The following is a 22741-nucleotide window of genomic DNA, read 5'->3' on the forward strand; positions in this document are numbered from 1 at the left end:
AGTATTTGAAACCTATAACAACAATTTTCAGAAAATTAGAGGAAACATGAATTGCGGCAATCTTGATAATAATTTTGTAAGTTCAATTCACATTTAGGTGCAGAAGTGCTCACCATTGTTTCCTGTCTTTGTATGGTTTTCGGTCCATGATGTATTTCCAAACCCAGAGTACCTTTTTCGACCTGTGATTTCACTGTGTATAACCACACTTTCCTTTACATTCCCATTGGCTGTTTTGCTGTTATTCCTGCACTGAAGTATTTTCTTGCTGTTTTACATTTTTTCCCATTTCCATCAAATGACGACGCCACTGCAGTCTGTTAACACCAGTGATTGACGTTTTGATGCCAGCTTCATTCTCATTTATTTAATTTTTAGTCAAAGTCTTATTATTTATGGTTCTAATGAATGCCATTTCTGTAGCTTAGAGTTTGCCTTGGTCCTTATCCATGGTGGTATGTGATACAAGTCCATTGATCAGAATTGTTACAAGGGCATTATGGAACTTACTCTTTTTTTTAAGTTGGCTTCTCTTAAACTGCTCGCCAAAAGTTCCACGCTGCTGTCTGAATTCTCAGAACACGATGAAGGTATCACAGACATTCCTTAGCTCGTGAAATGTCTGAAATTAAGTGGTTCTACAGATCTCTCCCACACAATGCCCTCCCAGTAGCTTGTATTGTAGGAGTACGCCGTGACTCCCATTTGGCAGGCCCACATGTTCCCAAGATTGTTTTGACTGTGTTGAAGAAGTTGCAGAACTTGGTCTAGGAAGCCCTTACACATTCTTTGTTAAGTCCCAATCTCTCACCATGTGATTTCCATATTTTTAGCACCCTGAAAAAAGAGATTCGTGTCCATTGATTTGATTTGGTTGAAATAAATATCCTGAAAAGAATAGATTGCTTCTCACCATAAAGCTGACGCAGTAACTTGTGGACAGGCATGAAAAAAGACTGTTTCATATAAGCTTTCAGCCAAACTCAAAGCACACAACGGATGGCAACAAGACGGCACAGATTGTTGGTGCTGCATCTTTTGTTCCGCATTACTCATGCCAATATTGTTAATCTTAGACCTTCACAGTGGTCACTCTTCCTGCGTCATTTCTCATGTATTTTCGTTTGTTGTTTCCTGTATCTCCCTGGCCACATGACCTTGTACCTCATCCTACTAACCCTACCCCACCTCTCTCTCCTTCTCCTCTCTTATTCCAATTTGTACATACTAACTTCACCTAATCTAATCTAATCTAATCTAATCCATTGTCACCTTTCTTCACACTTATCCACCCACAGACCTGCAGCCCACGTTATAATCTTTTTATTTATTTTTTCTTTGATCTCGTATTTTCACATCAATTTCAGTTGGTTTTTGCCTTTCACTGTCGGCCTACTCCCTTAGGTTTCATCTTGTTTTCCCATACTTCATCCTTTCAGCCAAAACCTTCTTCAAGAAAGAACAATGCACAACCATCCACACAAGTAGGCACACATCACCCACACACATGGCCACCAGCTCTGGACACTCCAACCAGAATACATTCTATCCTTTCTCTTAATACTGTCAAGAAAATATCTGCCTGATAAAAAGTTACTCGAAGGGCTATGATAATTTCTTTTCTCATTTTTATAGGAAACAACGCTTGCAGGAAATCTCGCATAACATTGCTAACAGAAAATTGCTGTACTATTTAAATAAATGGAGATGGAGAGCACACAAGATGAGTAAGAGGAGAGAGTTCTTGAGATCTTTTTCATTCCAGCCATCCAATTTGAATCTTCAAGAGCAGGCAGATCTGTTAGAAGTACATGGAATTTCAAAAGAATATGATTTGCAATCACAGAGATTGTTTTCTCAGCAAGCTTCTGTTTTCAAACCATTCTGTAAGTCCTCTTTGTTTGCCAATTGTTAAGTATGTATGTAATATTCAGGTAAAGGTTCTGAAGTATTTTGTGAGGAGATAAATTAAAGGTAAAGTCTTTGTTTGCTCATAGCAACTAAATTCATGATCAGAAAATGAGTGGATATGACATTTTTTCCCCTGTTTGTTTCTTACAGAATAATTGTTATACATTATATGAAACTTGTGTCTTATTTGTGGCATTGTGATTACATCTCTTCATAGTTGTAATATTTCCTTTACCTTGTTATTCAGCTTCAGAAGTTATAGAATTACATAATTTCTTAATTCTTTTCTTTCAGTGCAAATCCCTCCACTTCCAAATATTGGTGTTTTGGAAGTTGATAAAATAGTTGAAGAAGATCTTACTAAACGTCTAAGAGAAATAGAACAAGACTTTTCAGATGTATTTTGGAAAATGATGGTCTCCATTCCTGATACTGAAGAATCTCCTCATTATTCAGACTTACTTGTAAATTGGACAGATCAGCTGTTCCACAAAAATTTGTTATCTGATGATGACGTTCATCTGTTAGAAGTGAGTACAACTTTTCAAACTCCTTACTTAATGGTTATGCCGAGGCTTTTATTTGACCAGACTATTCCAGCTACTACATCAACTTTGCTTGAATCTCATAACATCATTGGATATTAAAATATCATAACTTAAATTGGGGAAAAACATACTAATAACGAAGGAGAGAAACTATTGTAATTTTTGAATGTAGCTTTGGATTTCAACTGATAGTAATAAACATACATTAAGCCTGACCATCATATCAGAGGCACTTCTTCAGGTGCAAAGAAAGGAGAAAAAGAGAAATGCAGGAAATACCGGTAGTAACAGACTTTTGTATAAGGACCCTTGTAATTTCTCGTCAATCATATGTATCTTTTGTCCTTCCTTTGTATGTTTAGCATCTGAAGGGAGTAATTCTCTAATGAAAGAACCTTTTTTTGTTATTTATGTTAACTTTCAGTAAACTAGTGAGAAAGGAGGTAGTTCTAGATGTAAACATAGGAGGTGAAGTATTTAGTCACTCATTTTTGGTTGTCACAAATTTAAGTATGAATCTGGTGTTGGGGATTGATTTCCTGAGTAAATATGAGGCGTATGTAGATTGTAAGGACCTGGTGGTGGAACTGAATACTGTTGAGGGAAGGAAAAGGGTTAAATTAAAAATGTACTCAATGTTGAAAAATTGGTGGCTAGTTTGCATGTAACACAGTCCTTAATAGATGAGATGGAGATCGAGAAAGAGATAAGGAGTAAAGTAAATGGTACAGACGGTATTTCTGAGGATGAGATGGCAGAATTATATCAGTTATTGAGTAAAAACAAAGATGTGTTTTCTGAAAAACCAGTGAAGCTGACTGATTTTGAGTATCCACTCAAAGCGAGTCCACATTAACCCTTTGAGGTCAGGCAATACCCTATAGCTCTGGCAGAGGGGGAGGCAGTTAGAGGATAATTTATCATGTATATGATAGCTAAGGTTTTCTTCTCCTCCCTCCCCCCCCCCCCCCCCCCCCCCCCCCCCCCCCCCCTCCTCCCGCCCCAAGGGACACCTTGCTATTTACTATTTACATATGTGTTTAGTTTTAAGAATTTTCTGGATGGCCTAGTGGTTTTCATGTTTACCTTGGTAAAAGTATGAAGTTGTGGAACAGCTGGTTAACACAGCTAATTTTCTCATATTGACTAGTGATACAGGCTACAACAATTGTAGTCAGTGTACAGTAATTCATATGTATGTGATGGGATGGAAATGTCAGAGAGGGACATTTAATAGCATTTTTCTTATTGTTTATAATGATACGAATATTGATTCAATTTTTCATGAGTGATGATTGCGATTTGGTCACACACCAATTCTTTTTGGTGTGTGGGGGGTGGAGATAGTTCAGCATGAGATTGACTGATGAGAATATGGAATTGAATGGTACACATATAATATATTCTTGTATTCATCGAAGAAATGTTTAGATTTGGGGAGGCTATATAATTTGTTTTTATTTTGTATGTTTAGGATTACTTAGTTTCAGGGGAATATTGGCTGATTTGTGGATTACATTGTACCATGGGGTATTTTATACATTGATAGTGACCGGACCGAATATCTCACAAAATAAGCATGAAACTAAAAAAACTACAAAGAATGAAACTTGTCTAGCTTGAAGGCGGAAACTAGATGACACTGCCATAGGTCAAACGGATATCAACTGCATTTTTAAAAATAGGAACCCCCATTTTTTATTACATATTCGTGTAGTACGTAACAAAATATGAATGTTTTAGTTGGACCCCTTTTTTCGCTTCGTAATAGATGGCGCTGTAAGAGTCACAAACGTTTGAGTACGTGGTATCAAGTAACATTCCGCCAGTGCGGACAGTATTTGCTATGTGACACATTACCCATGTTAAAATGGACCATTTACCAATTGCGGAAAAGGTCGATATCATGTTGATGTATGGCTATTGTGATCAAAATGCCCAACGGGCATTGCTATGTATGCTGCTCGGTATCCTGGATGACATCATCCAAGTGTCCGGACTGTTCGCTGGATAGTTAGGTTATTTAAGGAAACAGGAAGTGTTCAGCCACATGTGAAACGTCAACCACAACCTGCAACAAATGATGATGCCCAAGTAGGTGTTTTAGCTGCTGTCGGGGCTAATCCACACATCAGTAGCAGACAAATTGCGCGAGAATCGGGAAGCACGTGACTGCGTGTGAGATCGCTCTCTCAGTTTTCATCTATTTTTAGGTTTCAGATATATATTTTAACTTTTTTTGTGATAATATTTACTATATAAGTGACTTATTAGTGGTTTCTTCATTCACCTCTGCATTTCTTGTGTTGTGGCCTGATATTTGTGAGTGTTTCGTATCGATCAACTTAACCTCTTACCCGTGTTTACATTCCGCGCTGACCAGTTGCAGCTGTAGCGGCGCATCGAAAGCTAAGTACTAATTAATTGTTTGTGTATAGTAGTTTATTTAGGAACTTTAGTAGTCTTCAACCGGTGTTCTCGGTGTTTTTCGGTGAAATAACTTCAGAAGAAATTTTTGCGAACTGCTTTCAGTTTCGTTACTGTCATTAGACGTTTGATTTTCTTTCTGTGTTAGTATTTTGTTATATTCACATTTGTTGTTGATTAATACTGTCAATAATAGTAGTTACTTCCCTTTTAGAGCAAGTTTGTGATAATTGTAGTCAGTTTTTAACATCTTCTTATTGTAGTAGCGGAACTGAGATAAAGTTGTTTTCTTGTTTCAATAATTGTAAAATTTTACCATGAGTGAGAAGTGTGGGCTTTGCCGTAGGCTCGTGAGTAGTGGATTGCGGTGTGAGACTTGTTCGAAGTATTTTCACTGGGGGGGGGGGGGGGGGGGGGGGGGAATGCAGTGGGGAAGCCAGTGGGCATTCTGGTGAGATCCTCTCCTGGAACTGCAGGTTATGTAGCAAGAGTAAGTTGATAGAGAAGCAGGAGCGTAAGATCTGTGCCCTTCAGGTGCAGTTGAAAAACGCACAGGAGGAGCTAGATAGGATGAGGAGGGAGAAGGGGGTTGGGGAATGGGAGCTGGCTGTTGGCAAGAGATCTGCTAGGAGAAGGAGATTTTCAGATAGTTTTACTATTGGTGTTTGTAATAGATATGACCAACTGTCAGAGTCTAGTTGAGAGGAATCTCTAGTAGCTGTAGAAGTAGGAAGTATGCAGCAGACCTCAGCAGTTACGGTGGCTAGGACGGTTGCAAAGTCTAAGAGAAAGAAGAAGGTTCTGCTGTTAGGTAGTTCTCATGGTAGAGGTGTAGGCCAGCAGTTGCAGGAAGTTTTGGGGAGTGAGTACCAGGTCACAAGCATTGTGAAGCCTAATGCAGGATTGGCTCGGGTGACTTTTAACATAGGGGGGGTTATGTAGGGATTTTACTAAAGAGGATCAGGTAGTGATTGTGGGTGGGGCTGGTAATAGTATTGATAGGGATGGGGAGTATGACATAGATGGTGACCTGGAAAAGATAGCCACTCAGACTGGCAACACGAATGTGCATTTCGTGGAACTGTTTCAGCGTCACGATCGGCCTCATCTTAATACAGCCGTCAGGCGTAATAACATGAGACTTGGGGGTGCGCTGATGACAGAAGGCATGAGTCACATTTCAGTGGTGTCGGTGGAGTCTATCAGTAGGACGGGTTTCACTAGACATGGCCTGCACCTCAACAGGTATGGGAAGGGGAGGTTGGCAAAACTTATAGGTGACAGCATAGGTGGGGGTGGTGGGATCACTCATGGGAAAATTCCAGTAGTTGTGGGTGTTAGAGCTGTACCTTTTTTAGATTGAAGTCAGCTGATAGGTATTCCTGCTTAAGGGAAGTCTCTCTAACAAAGAAACCACTTTCTACAAAGCTTGGGTATCCGATTAATGAGGGAATTAGTATATTTCATCAAAATATGCAAGGTATTAGAGATAAAGTTAGTGAACTGCTTATAGATGTTGACTCTGAAATTATTGGTATATCTGAACACTTCTTAAATAAGGAGATGATTCAGAGGCTTCCTTTACCAGGATACAGGTTGGCTGGCAGCTTTTCTAGGAGCTCTTTGCGGTGTGGGGGAGTAGCCATGTATGTGAAAAACGGTATCCCATTTGAGTCAATTGATGTTTCAAAGTACTGCACTGAAAAGGTGTTTGAATGTTGTGCAGGTGTGGTTAAATTTAGTGGAGCTAAACTTCTTACTGTTGTTATTTATAGATCCCCAGACTCCGATTTCACAACATTTTTGCTAAAGCTAGAGGAGGTTCTTGGTTCACTTTATAGGAAATACAAAAAGTTAGTTATATGTGGTGACTTCAATATTAATTGTATAAGTGATTGTGCAAGGAAAAGGATGCTGGTAGACCTCCTTAATTCATATAATCTTATGCAAACCGTATTCTTTCCAACGAGAGTGCAAGGGAACAGTAGAACAACCATAGACAATATTTTTGTTCATTCGTCATTATTAGAAGGGCATTCTGTTAGCAAAAAGGTGAATGGCCTTTCAGATCATGATGCACAAATTTTAAGTCTAAAAGATTTTTGTGCTGCAACACATGTTAAATATAGTTACCAACTTTTTAGGAAAGCTGATCCAGTTGCTGTACAGACTTTTGTAAACCTTATCAAGGAACAAGAGTGGCAAGATGTTTATAGTGCTGATACAGTAGACGATAAATATAATGCTTTCCTCAAGACTTTTCGCGTGCTCTTTGAAAGTTGCTTTCCGTTAGAACGTTCAAAACAGGGTACTAGCACAAACAGGCAGCCTGGGTGGCTGACTAAAGGGATAAGAATATCTTGTAGAACAAAGTGGCAATTATATCAAAACTTTAGAAACAGTCAAAATCTAAATGCAGCAGCCCATTACAAACAGTTTTGTAAGGTGCTTAAAAAAGTTATTAGGAAGGCAAAAAGTATGTGGTATGCAGATAGAATAGCTAAGTCTCAGGATAAAATTAAAACCATATGGTCAGTCGTAAAGGAAGTGTCTGGTCTGCAGAGACAGGTCGAGAATATAGAATCAGTGCGTAGTGGGGATGTCCGTGTTACTGATAAGTCGCATATATGTACAGTACTTAATAATCACTTTCTGAATATAGCAGGTGAACTAAATAGAAACCTAGTCCCAACAGGGAATCATATAACGCTCTTAGAAAAAAGTGTTCCGAGACTGTTACCTGAAATGCTCCTCCATGATACTGACAAGAGGGAGATTGAGTTAATAATTAAATCGCTAAAGACCAAGAACTCTCATGGATATGACGGGGTATCTAGCAGAATACTGAAGTATTGTTCCACGTATGTTAGCTCAGTACTTAGCCATATCTGTAACTTTTCCTTTAGGAGCGGTCGGTTTCCTGACCGATTAAAGTACTCGGTAGTGAAGCCACTTTATAAAAAGGGAGACAGGGATAATGTTGACAATTATAGACCTATTTCTATGCCATCGGTGTTTGCTAAAGTTATCGAGAGGGTTGTATATACAAGGTTACTGCAGCATTTAAATTCACATAATTTGCTGTCAAATGTACAGTTTGGTTTTAGAAATGGCTTAACAACTGAAAATGCTATAGTCTCTTTCCTCTGTGAGGTTTTGGACGGATTAAATAAAAGGTTGCGAACGCTAGGTGTTTTCTTTGATTTAACGAAGGCTTTTGACTGTGTTGACCACAAAATATTACTGCAGAAGTTGGAACATTATGGAGTAAGGGGAGTAGCTTACAATTGGTTCGCCTCCTACTTTAAGAACAGAAAGCAGAAGGTAATCCTCGGCAATATTGAGAGTGGTAATGATGTTCAGTCCCAATGGGGCACTGTTAAATGGGGCGTTCCCCAAGGGTCGGTGCTGGGGCCACTGCTGTTTCTTATTTATGTAAATGATATGCCTTCTAGTATTACAGGTGATTCAAAAATATTTCTGTTTGCTGATGACACCACCTTGGTAGTGAAGGATCTTGTGTGTAATATTGAAACATTATTAAATAATGTAGTTCATACTATAAGTTCGTGGCTTGTGGAAAATAATTTGATGCTAAATCACAGTAAGACTCAGTTTTTACAGTTTCTAACCCACAATTCAACAAAAACTGACATTTTAATCAGACAGAATGGGCATGTTATAAGCGAGACGGAACAGTTCAAGTTCCTAGGCGTACGGATAGATAGTAAGCTGTTGTGGAAAGCCCATGTTCAGGATCTTGTTCAGAAACTAAATGCCGCTTTATTTACCATTAGAACAGTATCTGAAATAAGTGACATTTCAACACGAAAAGTAGTATACTTCGCATATTTTCATACGCTTATGTCATATGGTATTATTTTTTGGGGTAATTCTTCTGATTCAAAAAGGGTATTTTTGGCTCAAAAACGGGCTGTTCGAGCTATGTATGGTGTAAGTTCGAAAACCTCTTGTCGACCCCTATTCAATAGTCTGGGAATTTTGACATTGCCCTCACAGTATGTATTTTCTTTAATGTCGTTTGTTGTTAGCAATATTAGCTTATTCCCAAGAGTTAGCAGCTTTCACTCAGTTAATACTAGGCAGAAATCAAATCTGCATGTGGAATGCACTTCCTTGACTCTTGTGCAGAAAGGAGTGCAGTATTCTGCTGCATCCATTTTCAATAAGCTACCACAAGAACTCAAAAATCTTAGCAGTAGCCCAAACACTTTTAATTCTAAACTGAAGAGTTTCCTCATGGCTCACTCCTTCTATTCTGTCGAGGAGCTCCTCGAAGAGATAAAAAATTAAGCAAATTCCAGTGTTACATTCTTGATTTTCTTCATTTAAACTAATGACTTGTCGCCTGAATATGTTTCTTATATTTCATTTTATCTGTTTCTACAATCGTGTTATAATTTCATGTATTGACTCGTTCCATGACCATGGAGACTTCTCCTAAATGTGGTCCCACGGAACAATAAATAAATAAAAATAAATAAATTGATGTTGAGAATGCTACATCAATATCGATTGCACCCGTACTATATTTGTATTCACCAGGAATTGCATGGTGACGATTTTGAACGTCGTGTACAGTTCTGCCACTGGGCACAAGAGAAATTACGGGAAAATCACAGATTTTTTGCACGCGTTCTATTTAGCGACGAAGCGTCATTCACCAACAGCGGTAACGTAAACCGGCATAATATGCACTATTGAGCAAAGGAAAATCCACAATGGCTGCGACAAGTGGAACATCAGCGACCTTGGCGGGTTAATGTATGGTGCGGCATTATAGGAGTAAGGGTAATTGGCCCCCATTCATATTATTGAGTAAAAAGACCTTGTTTCACAAAGCGCCTAGCATCCAGCGCACGTTGGTCTATCGATTACTCGTATGACTTTGAACGCATCCCTGTTGGTTTTTGAAAATTTTTGATCAAATTCGATATTGATTTCTGAATGAATCGTAAGTTGAGTTTTGAATGCATGCATAGTGTACATGATGTCTCTACCAGGAGAATCCCTGTCGCATCTAGAAATAAACTTTCCTGCAAACAAAAAGAGACGGGTCTACGTGCAATATACGCTGTCGACTTCTTTGACATTGCAATGCAATTTCGTTCACACGTAAGGGTGAATGACAATTGCTGTTTATGTGGTTGACTGGGTTTGCAAATGATCAGTGTTGTTATAATTACTACCGAATTCCATAGATTCAGACTACCAGAGTGGAAATAAACGACTAACAGGAATAACAGGCATCAAAATTTACGTATTGTTTTCTCAGTGATCCAAGAAAATGAAATTTTGACAGAAAATTTTTGGCCAGACCGCTACACTACTTAGGGCCAGTTATACAGTCTCTGGCTAGCAGCCGCTAAAGTTCCATTCTGTAAGTAGCGCGGAAAATGCGTTGTACGAACACATAATAACGCCTAAACAGAGAATAAATGCGGGATAACCGAACCGATGATTGTGGCAGGGTTTGTGAAGTTAACCAGAGAATAAATTTTTACACTGGCATGAATAGTTACAGAATTAGTGATGACAAGATTGTTTGTTAGAACAAGGAAGGAGAAGAAATGGGGGGCTCCCACAAATTACGGAAGAATATGACAATTCCAAATTCATATAAAAGTTTCATACTACTACTTTTCGATCTCATCTTCAGAAGCTAGAGAGTATGAATGAAATGTCAAGCTATTTCCTAACATTTGATATTGGTACTTCGTGAATTATGTTCTGCCGTGTTATAAAAATGACAATTTGTGCCAAAACAGTCTCTCTTATTTGGTGTGTGTAACAATTGCTGGGATGTTAGGCAGAGCTTATTTCGTTTTATCTATACACGTAATCAGATCGAGAAACCACACCAGTCTTGGGTGCTATTTGTATTAACAGCTTTTCTAGTATTAGACAATGACATTTCGTCTTTTCATGTAGCAAAACATTGACGAACTTTGATGAGGTAATATATTCTTTCCTGGAAAGGAAAGCACACCATGTAAAGTTGTAGCAAGATTAGAGAGAAAAAATGCTAGGACTTGAGGATTGAAAAAATGTGTACTGTCTTGCTTGTTTCCTGTCTTTACTGGTTTTATGTATCCTATATTTAATTTTTTGTCACACAAAACAGCAAGTTATTAGCTAATAGGCAATAAAGAGTGCAAATTTTCTTAAGAAATCTTGTTCGTCCGGTTACAAATAGTCCCATCCAGTATTAATTGTGAGTTTATTGTTTTAGGAGGGCAGGAGGATCTGCAACGAATTGACGCATGGTGCAGGGGATGGCAATTGAATCTCAATGTAGACAAGTGAATGTGCTCGGAATACATGTAAAGAAAGATCCTTTATTATTTAGCTACAATATAGCAGGTCTGCAACTGGAAGCAGTTAATTCCATAAATTATCTGGGAGTAGGCATTAAGAGTGATTTAAAATGGAATGACCATATACAATTAATCGTCAGTAAAGCAGATGCCAGACTGAGATTCATTGGAAGAATCCTAAGGAAATGCAATCCGGAAACAAAGGAAGTAGGTTACAGTATACTTGTTTGTCTACTGCTTGAATACTGCTCAACAGTGTGGGATCCATACCAGATAGGGTTGATAGAAGAGATAGAGAAGATCCAACGGAGACCAGCGCGCTTCGTTACAGGATCATTTAGTAATCATGAAAGCATTACGGGTATGATAGGTAAACTCCAGTGGAAGACTCTGCAAGAGAGACGCTCTGTAGCTCAGTACAGGCTTTTGTTGAAGTTTCGAGAACATACCGTCACCGAGGAGTCAAGTAATATATTGCTCCCTCATACGTATATCTTGCGAAGAGACCATGAGGATAAAATCAGAGAGATTAGAGCCCACACAGAGGCATACCGACAATCTTTCTTTCCACGAACAATACGAGACTGGAATAGAAGAGAGAACCAGTAGAGGTACTCAAAGTACCCCCCGCCACTCACCGTCAGGTGGCTTGCGGAGTATGGATGTAGATGTAGATGTCAAACCGGCCGACTGGGGCAGGAGAGGCACCACAGGACATTTTAATTTCCACTGGCCTGAATATAGTTTGATGGCACCCATTACAAAATATTACACGTTTGAATTCCACAGAGCGAAATACAGAGACGTGCGATGGAAGAATGCTGTGTGAAGAGGTGTGGCACTGCACTTTGGCACACGTAAGACCAAATAACATGTATTATGTTCCCTCAAACATATATGTTTCATGTGTCAGACTCTTCAGAAAGATGTGCGCTACAAAATGAAGATTTTTTGAAAAGTCAGTTTTTTTATATTTTTGGGGTCCTGCCTCGAACGCTTGAGGGAGGGGGAGCCCCACTATCTAATATTGTCCCGGTTCGGAAATATCATAAATCCGGACCTGATACACAGAGCAGTCTGAGTTGTAGCGGGGAGCTGGTAGTCTTCACGTGACCCGTGTTCACGTTTATTGATTTTGTTGTTTTCTCTTCGTTTATTGCTCTCACGTCAAATCAAAACAAAACAGATTTCTGTGACCGGCAGCTATCAAGTGAATTAAAATTCATTCACATAATTATGGAAGGCTAAAATTGTGATTAGTTTCAGATTTTGTTTCCACCTTTCTGACAGTCAAGCATTAATCGCCTTGCAGTGCAATGAAGGGTGTTTTTTTAAAAAAAACAAATTTGACTTTTATTAATCTTTTCTGCTGAGGCGGTCAATTTATTTGAAACAAAGTGTTTAATTGCACACTATTGGCTAGTTTCAGCTGTTTGCTGCATTTCAAGTTCGTGGTTTCATCTTCTAGCAAGTATGGCATTATGCCATAATGAAGAACCAAACACGAGATAATACGGTACTGGTACTCCAAGAAAATTTATATCTGAATATGGACATATGAATGTGCATTTTAAGCCGAATTATCTTTTAAGATGGTTGACAAAGTTCCCATACTCTTGGAGTATCCGCTAATGTCTTGTTTCTTTTATGACATCTGTCATCTGGCGCAACTTCTGAAACGAATCTATTTCTAACAGGTCACAGGAAAATTTTCCAAATGGTTGTTTGAAAAGCGTTATTTCCACTAAAGTAAATTTCCTTTTACGCAAGATGAGCTCTGTGCGTGAATGTCCGATGAATTTCTTAAATCACAGTGCGTTTGACTCTCACTCAAAAATCAAATCTTCGAAGACGACCATTTAGAATATTTTCGAGCCCAGATGAGGCCAGAAGATCAGACATTTATGTTGTTGTTAAAAATTTTACTGGCACATATGTTTGATGTATCTTAAAGTGTAACACGCGCGAAAAAGATCAACATTATGTGTGAAAGCTTAGCTTCTCTTGCAGTTTATTAATCCAACATTATACGTGAAAGCTCTTCTTTTCTTGTAGCAACACTATGTATATTAATTTAAACCATTGCTTTTCCTATTTGTGTGTTCGCGCTGCTTAACAATGATGTCGCTATTGACTGACGACATCACATGTCCTATGCTCCGAATAACCGCTGTCATCGGCTGGTGAGATAGCTTGACATGAGCTACGACTGGCTTACAAAAGTGCATCGCAATCTTGATTTCAATTCTTTGCAAAGTAACATGCGGTGTTTGGTGGAATTCATATTTATACTTTCGTAATATGGTGCATGGTGCTGCACATCAGACATTTTTCCAAAACTCTTTTTTCCCCCTAAGTTTCATTTTCTAAAGTGCCGGGAAATTCTACGCCGGTGTATAAAACCACAACCATTGAAAGGATTAATAAGTTTTACTGTTCCAAAGAAAGGTATATTGTTACTTAACACGGAAAAAGTGTATTTTCATCCGGGAGAGCTTGAATGACGCTAAGAGCCAGACGTGCCACCCATCTGGGGGTAGTATTGGATATTTAATTCATTTTATAGTTTATCACAGTTGTAGAAACAGTAGTCTTGTCACTTTAGTGGAATGACCTTTCAAAATTGAATCTAGCTATGACTAGAGAGTGGCAGCTGGATGTAACTGAACTAGTACGATGCATCTAAATCTGGGCATGGAATTTCCCGTTTGGGTCATGACACATTTCTTAGTCATAAAATTCCCGTAGGCTGCGTTCACACTGCCGGCCGGGCCGGGCCGGGCCGGGCCGAGCCGAGCCGAGCCGAGCCGAGCCTGGCCGGGCCGCCGCCCGATGTGATATCAAACAAATGGTTTTGAATTGGGGTGTTCACACTGGCGGCCGTGCCGCGCCGACACAGCGTGAGCCTCCTGGAGCCGAGCCGGCGACATCCCGAGCGTTTAATACTGCCGGCGCGAGCCGACCGCAGGCGTGAACCTGTGGAGCAGCACTATAGCTTCTGCAGTACACGCATCACACGTCTCCCTTCTGCTTTCATCACAAGTGTGACTGCACACGTCTTTTATTTTAAGATGTTACCTCACATTTCATAATCAGTGAGGAAAAATGACGTTTATTATAATGATACATGCGAAATTACTTTTATTTCATTTATTTAATCTGCTGTATTTACATGCATTTTCAACAATAGCTTGCCAGTGATCGCGGCATTGCCGCCACTGAATAGTTCGCATTTACTTGTAAACGGAGACAGATACGAGTGTCACTGAGGGATGGAAATGTGTTCCTACCAGATGACAATGCATTGTAAAGTCATGCTGTGGCACGTTACTGTAAGCTGTTGTCTGTGACATCTTTTTGCTATGTTCTTACTTTAATGAATGCGCCGGCCGGAGTGGCCGAGCGGTTCTAGGCGCTACAGTCTGGAACCGGGCGACCGCTACGGTCGCAGGTTCGAATCCTGCATCGGGCATGGATGTGTGTGATGTCCTTCGGTTAGTTAGGTTTAAGTAGTTCTAAGTTCTAGGGGACTGATGACCTCAGAAGTTAAGTCCCATAGTGCTCAGAGCCATTTGAACCATTTTTAATGAATGCAGAATAGCATATACATGACATTAACTTGTGTCCATCAATTTGGTATCAGAAATTCGGCTAGTATGACAGTAATGATGCAGTTTCCAGATTATGGAACGAAGTAACCAAGGAGTGTTTCAGATAGTACGCACAAATATAAATTATTTTCCTTTATAATTTTATTTGTTTTATTTACAGTGAAATGAGATACACAAAAATACAGTAAATAGCTAAGTACTTTCAATTCTAAAATTTATTTTTGAAAGGTTTTTTAATTATTTTAAGTTGCATTTTTAACGAAATATTCAACAAAAATGTTCCTGACAGTTTTCGAACGTAATGTGGAATTTCTGTTGAATGTGGCTCCAGCTGTCTGCATATCGGCATTGTAACAAAACTTTTCAGCTTCAACATTGCATCCTTCTCTGTCAATGACAATATTATGAAGTAGACAAATGCACTTGACTATGTGATCAGCTACGTCAATGGATGTTTCAATTTCCTTCCTCAGTAGTCTCCATTTATTGGTCATTATACCAAATGCCCATTCAACAACTTTTCTTGCTCTGGAATGCACATCATTGTATAGAATCTATTCATTGTCCAAATTTCTGCAAGGAAAAGGTCTCATCAAATTCTCTAATAAGGGGTAAGCTTCATCTCCCAAAATGTACAGTAGTTCCTGACACATTCCTTCAAGTCTTGTTGGTGGCGGTAATAACAGCTCCCCATTTGTAAGTTTCTTATATAACATACTTTCTTTAAACACGCCTGCATCAGACTGTTTACCGTAGGCACCAACATCAACAGCTATAAATTTGTAATTTGCATCAGCAACTGCTTGGAGTACAATCGAATAATACTGTTTATAATTGTAAAACATGCTGCCAGAAAGTTTAGGACACTGGACACGTATGTACTTCCCGTCTATTCATCCAACACAGTTTGGAAATCCCCATCTCGTATGCATTTCACTGGCAATTTCTTTAAATCGAGAAACAGTTGGCATTGGTAAATGAATGGGAGCAATACAAACGTCTTTCACCATCACTGATACGATGGACACTCCTAATCGGAATGATGATGCTAGTGCATGAAAGGAGATGCCAGTGGACAGATACCTGAGAAAAAAAAATCGTAAAATGTGTTACTCAAGTGTGGTGTTGGGCAAAGTTTTTACAGTTTTGTTTGCACTGTAGATATTTACTTAGTCCATGTCATTTCACAGTTATACAACAATAAATAATTAAAGAGACATTTTCTTGCACCCTTCTATATTCTTTCAGTTAAAATAATGAAATCGAAATGCAAAGACCTGAGAGACAGTTACAGAGAATAACTTGTATAACTTGGCAAAATAAGGTCATGTGATCCAGGGAATAGTATATTAAAATGCAATTCCACTCGGGCTTTGTTCTGTCATATGATTTTCCTATATTCCAAGAGCTATGTACAGATCCTTATCAGTGGAAATAGAACCACTAAGTCAAAGGGCATTATCTCAAAACTCTTTGCCTATCAATCCGTCTATCTTACAAGGTAATAAAAGAAATTCTGTGAGGTCATCAGTGGCTCCACATGATGAACCATTACCACTGCCAAGCGCTGCATCATGAAGAAAAAAGAAGAAAAAAGTTGGAAAATTCTGAAGGAGTGTTTCTGCGATTCGTCATTGAAGGCACAGCAAGACATTACCCAAAACGACGAAGCTAATTACTTACTAATGATTCTCAGGAGTCCCAGAAACACTCTTCCCCTCAGAGGTAAGCGTTTGTGAAATTTAAAATACAAAAACATGACTACAATTAATTGGAGGTAGTGAATGCTGTACAAAGTTCTACTGCAAACCAAAAAGTGTGTACTAACGAATCTTACCTTATCGTTATACACAATTTTTCTTCTGCTGTTATACTTCTGCGAAAATTTGTGTTCTGTTTCAAAATTTTGTCTTGGATGTTCTGCAGCACATACTGAAATGTATTATGATTCATTCTGTAATATGAATAAAATTTTTCAGGATAGTTTTTAAGTTCTTCATGTAAAGAAAAAAACTCTCCTAAATGTCTGTCGCTATTTATGGGATGAATCCATAACCTCCTAGTTCTTCTGTACTTCAAATCTCGACGAGTTACTGCAGAGTCAAAACAGTACCAATAAATGAGTGAAGACATTGTTCTACATGACAGCACAGCAACTGTTGACTGCAGCTGCGTTTTCTACTGACTTGCTTGTCAGCTGTCGAAGGGTGGGGATTTTTTTAAATTTATTTATTTGGCCTCTGACAGCTAACAGCTATTTAGCTAAAGAGTGGAGATTACCTTGACAGTGCAGCGCAGCCCGCAAAGGAAGGGGGGGGGGGGGGGAGGGGGGGGAAACCAATGAAGAACAATGAAACGCACATCTGTGTCGACCTACAGTAGTTTCATTGACTCTCCATTATTTTTTCTGTCAAAGTAGACAATGAGACTACAGAATTGCGCTTCAGTTTCTGCAGTAAACGTATCACAAATCGCCAGTTTGTTTTCGTGATTAGTTTTACACCAAATTTTATCATACCTATGTCACTGACACTTCTACCTGTATATGTACTAAACCAAGCTGTAACCGCGCGAACTCCGTGGCTTGCGGACACGGCACTGACACCACTGAATAGCTCGCATTACTTGTGACCAGAGACAGATATCAGTATCATTATCATTTCAAAAACTTTTTGGTACTTTTAGCTACATTTCATTCCCAACAATGTATGGTCTAAAACGGATCTAACAGTAAGCTATCTGCTACATAACTTTTTCACTGCAAGATTTGTAAATCAAGTGCACAACGTTGACAAATAGCATCATTTCACAATGACTGTTAAGAAATATGGAAAGATAAATGATTCAATACGAAGCTAAGATGTTACACTACCACGTGTACAAAAATCAGATTTTTTAGCAGCATACTTTCTTCAAAATTGGTTGGGAAGCGTTACGAAACTAAGAAATCACGCAAAATGAAAAGTAGACTTTTTCTTTTTTCATGACGTAAGTTCATAAAACGATGTGGAGAAGTCTTATATACCGCTAAGAATGTTTAAAACATGAAAATCGGAGAAGTCAATTTTCCCCCATTTCGCTGTCCCGGCTCGGCGCGGCGCGCAATGTGAATGCACTACACGTCGGCCTGAGCTGGCTAGGCACGAGCCGAGCCAGTACGCGTCATCCCAGCCCGGCCCGGCTGGCAGTGTGAACGCAGCCTTAGATTTACATACTTGGCAGGTCAGTAAAGTTGTGTTTTAGTGCCGAACATTATGATGATTACCACATTACACTGCTCCCTGTTACTGAGAAGACAAATAAAAAATGTGACTATCATTGTAACAATTATCTTTTATGTTAATTGTTTATTCTGGTCATCATACTTTATTTTAAGTTTGTATGGAAAAGAACTAACTTCGTCTTTTTCATTGCAGTCAGATGTACTAATGAAAACTGAAGTCAAAACTGCTCTCCATACAGTACTGGGGATTTGTGTTCAGAGGATTACTGGTGTTGCACCTACTCAAGGTTCAGTACCTACTGAAGCAAATTATAGAGGAACTAATGGAATACTGTTCTTACTTTCAAATATTGTGGAAGGCACCGACAAATCTTGTAGACGTCTTATAAGGCTATTGAGAGCTCTGTCACCACAACCCCGTGTACCAGTGGCAATCATTGATCTCCAACAGTTTGACAGCATGAAAAGCTGTTTAAATGAGAAATGGTTGCATGATATTAAAAATGGACAACTACTTGCAGATTTCAATATCTTCCAAGGAAATATCAGATCTAAGAACAGCATTAAAGAAATGGTAAGTAGGCAAGATTCATTTTGTGCATGCCCCAACCCTCTCTCTCTTGGCTGAAACACACAGCAGAATGTAAAATCTTCACTTTTTTGACAAGATTAGGTATTAACAAAAGTGTATGGTATTCTGGCATGTTGTTCATGATAGCATCAGCAACTAGGATTGACTTCACTGTTTTTATTGTCTTTCATAACTGCATTCACTCTGAAATTTATCGGTGGTTATTTCAATCATAATGGTCATTTTCAAATCATTACATGAGTTTTTTAATTATGTGATTTGTCATGAAGTACTTTATTAGAACCGTACGATCCTTTCAAGATTACATTTCACATTTAACTTTATGAGTTGCTCTGCACTGCAATTTTATTTTAAAATGAAGTAATGACCAATCATTTTACTGTAGTATCAACTATAAACTTATGCAGAGAGGGGGGAAAACAGTGTATTACACATATATTACTACAGTTTATCATCCATTCTTTGTTTGAATCCTCATATTAAGAGTGGAAAGTGTGAGGCCTCTTATAGAATAGTGTGTGTTGAATTGTATTGTTAATCTGGTAGAAAGTGGTTACTGTTTGAAGATCTTTGGGATAGCTGAAAAGGCCTTATCCTAGCACTGCAGAGTTCATACCATTAACATTTTTGACTAATGAACAGGAACGTAAAATCTATATTCTGCACTACATTGTATGGCATATACTGCAAACTGCCACTATCCCAGATGCTGTGAGCGGCAAGCAAGCCAAAACGCGTTACTTTAGTGTACTGAAACATAGTGGGCTTGTAAGAAGACAGACTGATGTGATAAGATCCTTCATGAACAGAAAGGTAATTTGTCATAATGTTAGGATCTGAGGTATTGAAAACCCCTCATACCACTATAGCACTTTAGGGAGGATCTCTAATAATGTTTATGATTGTAGATATCTCAGTTATAACATTGGATGTTTATGTAGAAATTTTAAATTATTTCCAAACAGCATAAGCTCATCATATTCAGGCACTAAATAATTAATGTAGCTCAGTGGTCTAATGCAAGTTTGTGAATTGGATACCACTTCAGCAACTTGTGTGTGCCCTAATCTCCAATTATCCAACTGTGGAAAGGAGATCTCTGGTTTAACATGGAATCTAGTGACTCGTCACATCTTTGAGAAGTTAAAAGAGAGACTGAATAGTCGATTTTTCAACCAGAATTTAATCCCATGACCTTTCAGTTTCCAGGCACATGGTTTACTCGTAGATCATCAGGCCCAACAATAATGCCATGTGATCCACTAGCCTGATGACAGTTTTTCAACTGGATGCCATTTCAGCAACTGGTGTGTACCTGAGCCAGTGACATCTGACACACCCAGATGGCCACCCATTGAATTGCTAACAGGGCTCAACATCACTTAACTTCAGCAATCCGGTGGGAACTGGTTTTTCCAATGCAGCAAGGCCATTGGCATTTCAAGTGCTGATACAAGTGTTAAGAGCTGCAAGGATAGGACATTATTGTAGGAACTACAGAACATTTCAAAGGAGCAACTGTTGAAATAAAAAAAAAATTATTTGATTGTACAAGATTCAGAAAATATGACACAAAAACATGTTTTGCAGACATAAAACATATAGCTCTTCCGTCTTCCAGAGGCCCCCCTGCGGGGCCAGGGGCAAGAATAGCCCCGAGGTATTCCTGCCTGTCGTACGAGACAGCTAAAAGGAGTTTCACACATTTCGGCCTTTATGTGATGGTCCCCTGTAGGGTTTGACCTCCATTCTTCAAAATTTTCCTGAAGAGCGAGCCACTTGGGGAAGGGCACCTTACAAGGTGCATCGTGTCCATCGTGCATTGAGATCCTTAGTCCACTTTCTCGTCATCGCATTGCAGTCCTGCCCATTCTCCATCTCTTGGGCGAGGACACCTTCCCAGGTGCGTTTTCCACCATGCACTATGCAGTGTTGATTTCTGCATCGATAATGACCACGGACTTCTTTGCAACTGATATCCAGCACGTTGGCCAGTCCGTTGGGATGGGGCCGCCATGTACCCTGTTGGTTGTGGCCCCCTGACCACACAGGGATCGTTCCACTGATGCCTGTGCCGTTAACTCCCCTAGTATGCCAAGGGGTAGATGCCCATCCCCCTGGGGCATCGAGACTCCCGGCAATGGCCATCCTGCCAGGTGGCCTTCGCTGCGGCTGGGTGGCACCCGTTGGGAGGACCCTTGGTCGGAGTGAGTGGCATCAGGGCGGATGACACGCGATGAAGCGTAGTCCATCATCTCATGCTGGTGGCGAAACACCAGCAGTCTCTAAGCAGTCACGAGCTGAATTCAATGCACAGAATTACGACTCCAAATTGTTCCCTCCCTGGTCACACCATGGGAGGAACGTCAGGCTAAGGATGGCAGCGGATCTTATTCCGTCCAGTACCTTGTATGTTAGAGAGCTGATGGGGAATCTTTCATGATGATGAAGCCTCAGTTTTTTGTTGAGCACTTACAGGACAAGTTGGAGGAGGTGGAGGCTTGTCGAAAATGAGATCTGGGTCAGACTTGATCAAAACAGCGTCTTCTGCCGTCACGGGAGTTATTTGCTTGTGACAAGCTGGGGGATGTTTCTGTAACCATCACGCCCCATAAGAGCTTAAATATCATCCAGGGTATCACATTTCACAGAGACCTTCTTTTGCAGTCCGATGATGAGCTGCGTGCCAGTTTAGAGCAGTGAGGTTTATGTTTCATCTGGTGTGTCCACTGGGGTCTGAAGGATAATTAGGTTGCCACCAGTGCCTTCATCTTGGCCTTAGGATGATAAATTGCCCGAGAAGGTCGAGGTGATGGTCTACAGGTGTGATGTAAAGCCCTATATCCCTCCCACGATGCGGTGCTGGAAGTTCGGCCATATGTCTTCCCACTGTACTTCCAGCATCACATGCCGAGATCGTGGACACCCATCATATCCCAATACTCCATGTGCCCCACCTCCCATCTGTGTCAACTGCAGAGAGCACCATTCGCCTTGCTCGTCTGACTGCAGGATTCTCCAGAAAGAAAGGAAAATCATAGAGTACAAGACCCTGGACAGACTGACCTACACTGAGGCTAAGAGAAAATTTGAACGCCTGCATCCTGTGTGTATGACATTGTCTTACGCCTCCACTACAACAGTTGTGGCACCATCAGCTCTGCCAACCCAGGTCACCTCTTAAAGCCGGAAGACTACACCTGCCCCCTTCATGGTGGGGGGGCATTTCCCTCCCTGTTGCTACTGCACCACCTACTTCGGGAGCAACAACCCCCCCCCCCCCCCCTCCCCCCCCTCAACCATCAGGGACGTCCGTCCCCACTTCTAAGCCGGAGAATCGTAAGTCTTCTGCGGCTTCTCTTGCTAGGAAGGGGTCCCTTGGGTCACTCCCTTCGCAGGTTTCTTCTAGTGGGAAAGACGACACCCGCTAGTGGCTGAAGAGACCAAAAGCAGCTGGTCGTAGGGCTTCACGCTCATCCTCAGTCCCAGAGACTGAGTCAGTAAAGTCCTCCCAGCCAGGGAAATCCTAGGAACAGTGAGAGAAATCCAAAAAGAAAACCCCTAAGACCAAGGAAATTGCGGTGGTACCCACACCACCGCTACTTACAAGCTCTGCGGCTGACGATGGGGTGGAGATTTTGGCGTCCGCTGAGGACCTAGGTCTCGCCAGACCCTCAGACACAATGGATATAGACTGCTCAGGCAATAAATCAATGGCAGCAGGTGACTCTGAGGCGTAAACTGCCTCCTTGAATGTTCCATGCCCTCCCAGTCATCCTCCAGTGGAATTGCGGCTGTTTTTTCCACCGCCTGGCTGAGCTATGGCAACTGTTTAGCTTTACACCTGCTACCAGCATTGCCCTCCAGGAAACCTGGTTCCCTCCACCCCTGCCCTCTGCGGCTGTAAGGGATATTACAGGAATCATAGCGACTATAATCGAGTGTCAGGTGGAGTTTTTGTTTATGTCCTAAACTTGGTCTGTAGTGAACATTTGCCCAATCAAACCCCTCTTGAAGCTGTGACGCAGGAAATAACTGTCTGCAATTTATATCTTCCTGCAGATGGTGCAGTACCCCTAAATGTATTAGCT

The 22741-nt window shown here is 40.3% G+C and overlaps 1 protein-coding gene across 3 annotated transcripts in view; it reads left to right on the plus strand.

Annotated features, from left to right (window-relative positions):
- The window catches only part of LOC124711389 (germinal-center associated nuclear protein), a 294702-nt gene that overhangs the window by 168334 nt on the left and 103627 nt on the right, over positions 1-22741 (plus strand). For all 3 annotated transcript variants that reach the window (XM_047241452.1, XM_047241443.1, XM_047241459.1), the window contains 3 exons: positions 1636-1886; positions 2206-2441; positions 18252-18632. In XM_047241452.1, the coding sequence (XP_047097408.1) occupies positions 1636-1886; positions 2206-2441; positions 18252-18632 (868 nt within the window). The remainder of the gene's footprint in view (positions 1-1635; positions 1887-2205; positions 2442-18251; positions 18633-22741) is intronic.

This window comes from Schistocerca piceifrons, chromosome 1 (genome assembly GCF_021461385.2).
Source record: "Schistocerca piceifrons isolate TAMUIC-IGC-003096 chromosome 1, iqSchPice1.1, whole genome shotgun sequence".
NCBI classification, from domain to species: domain Eukaryota; kingdom Metazoa; phylum Arthropoda; class Insecta; order Orthoptera; family Acrididae; genus Schistocerca; species Schistocerca piceifrons.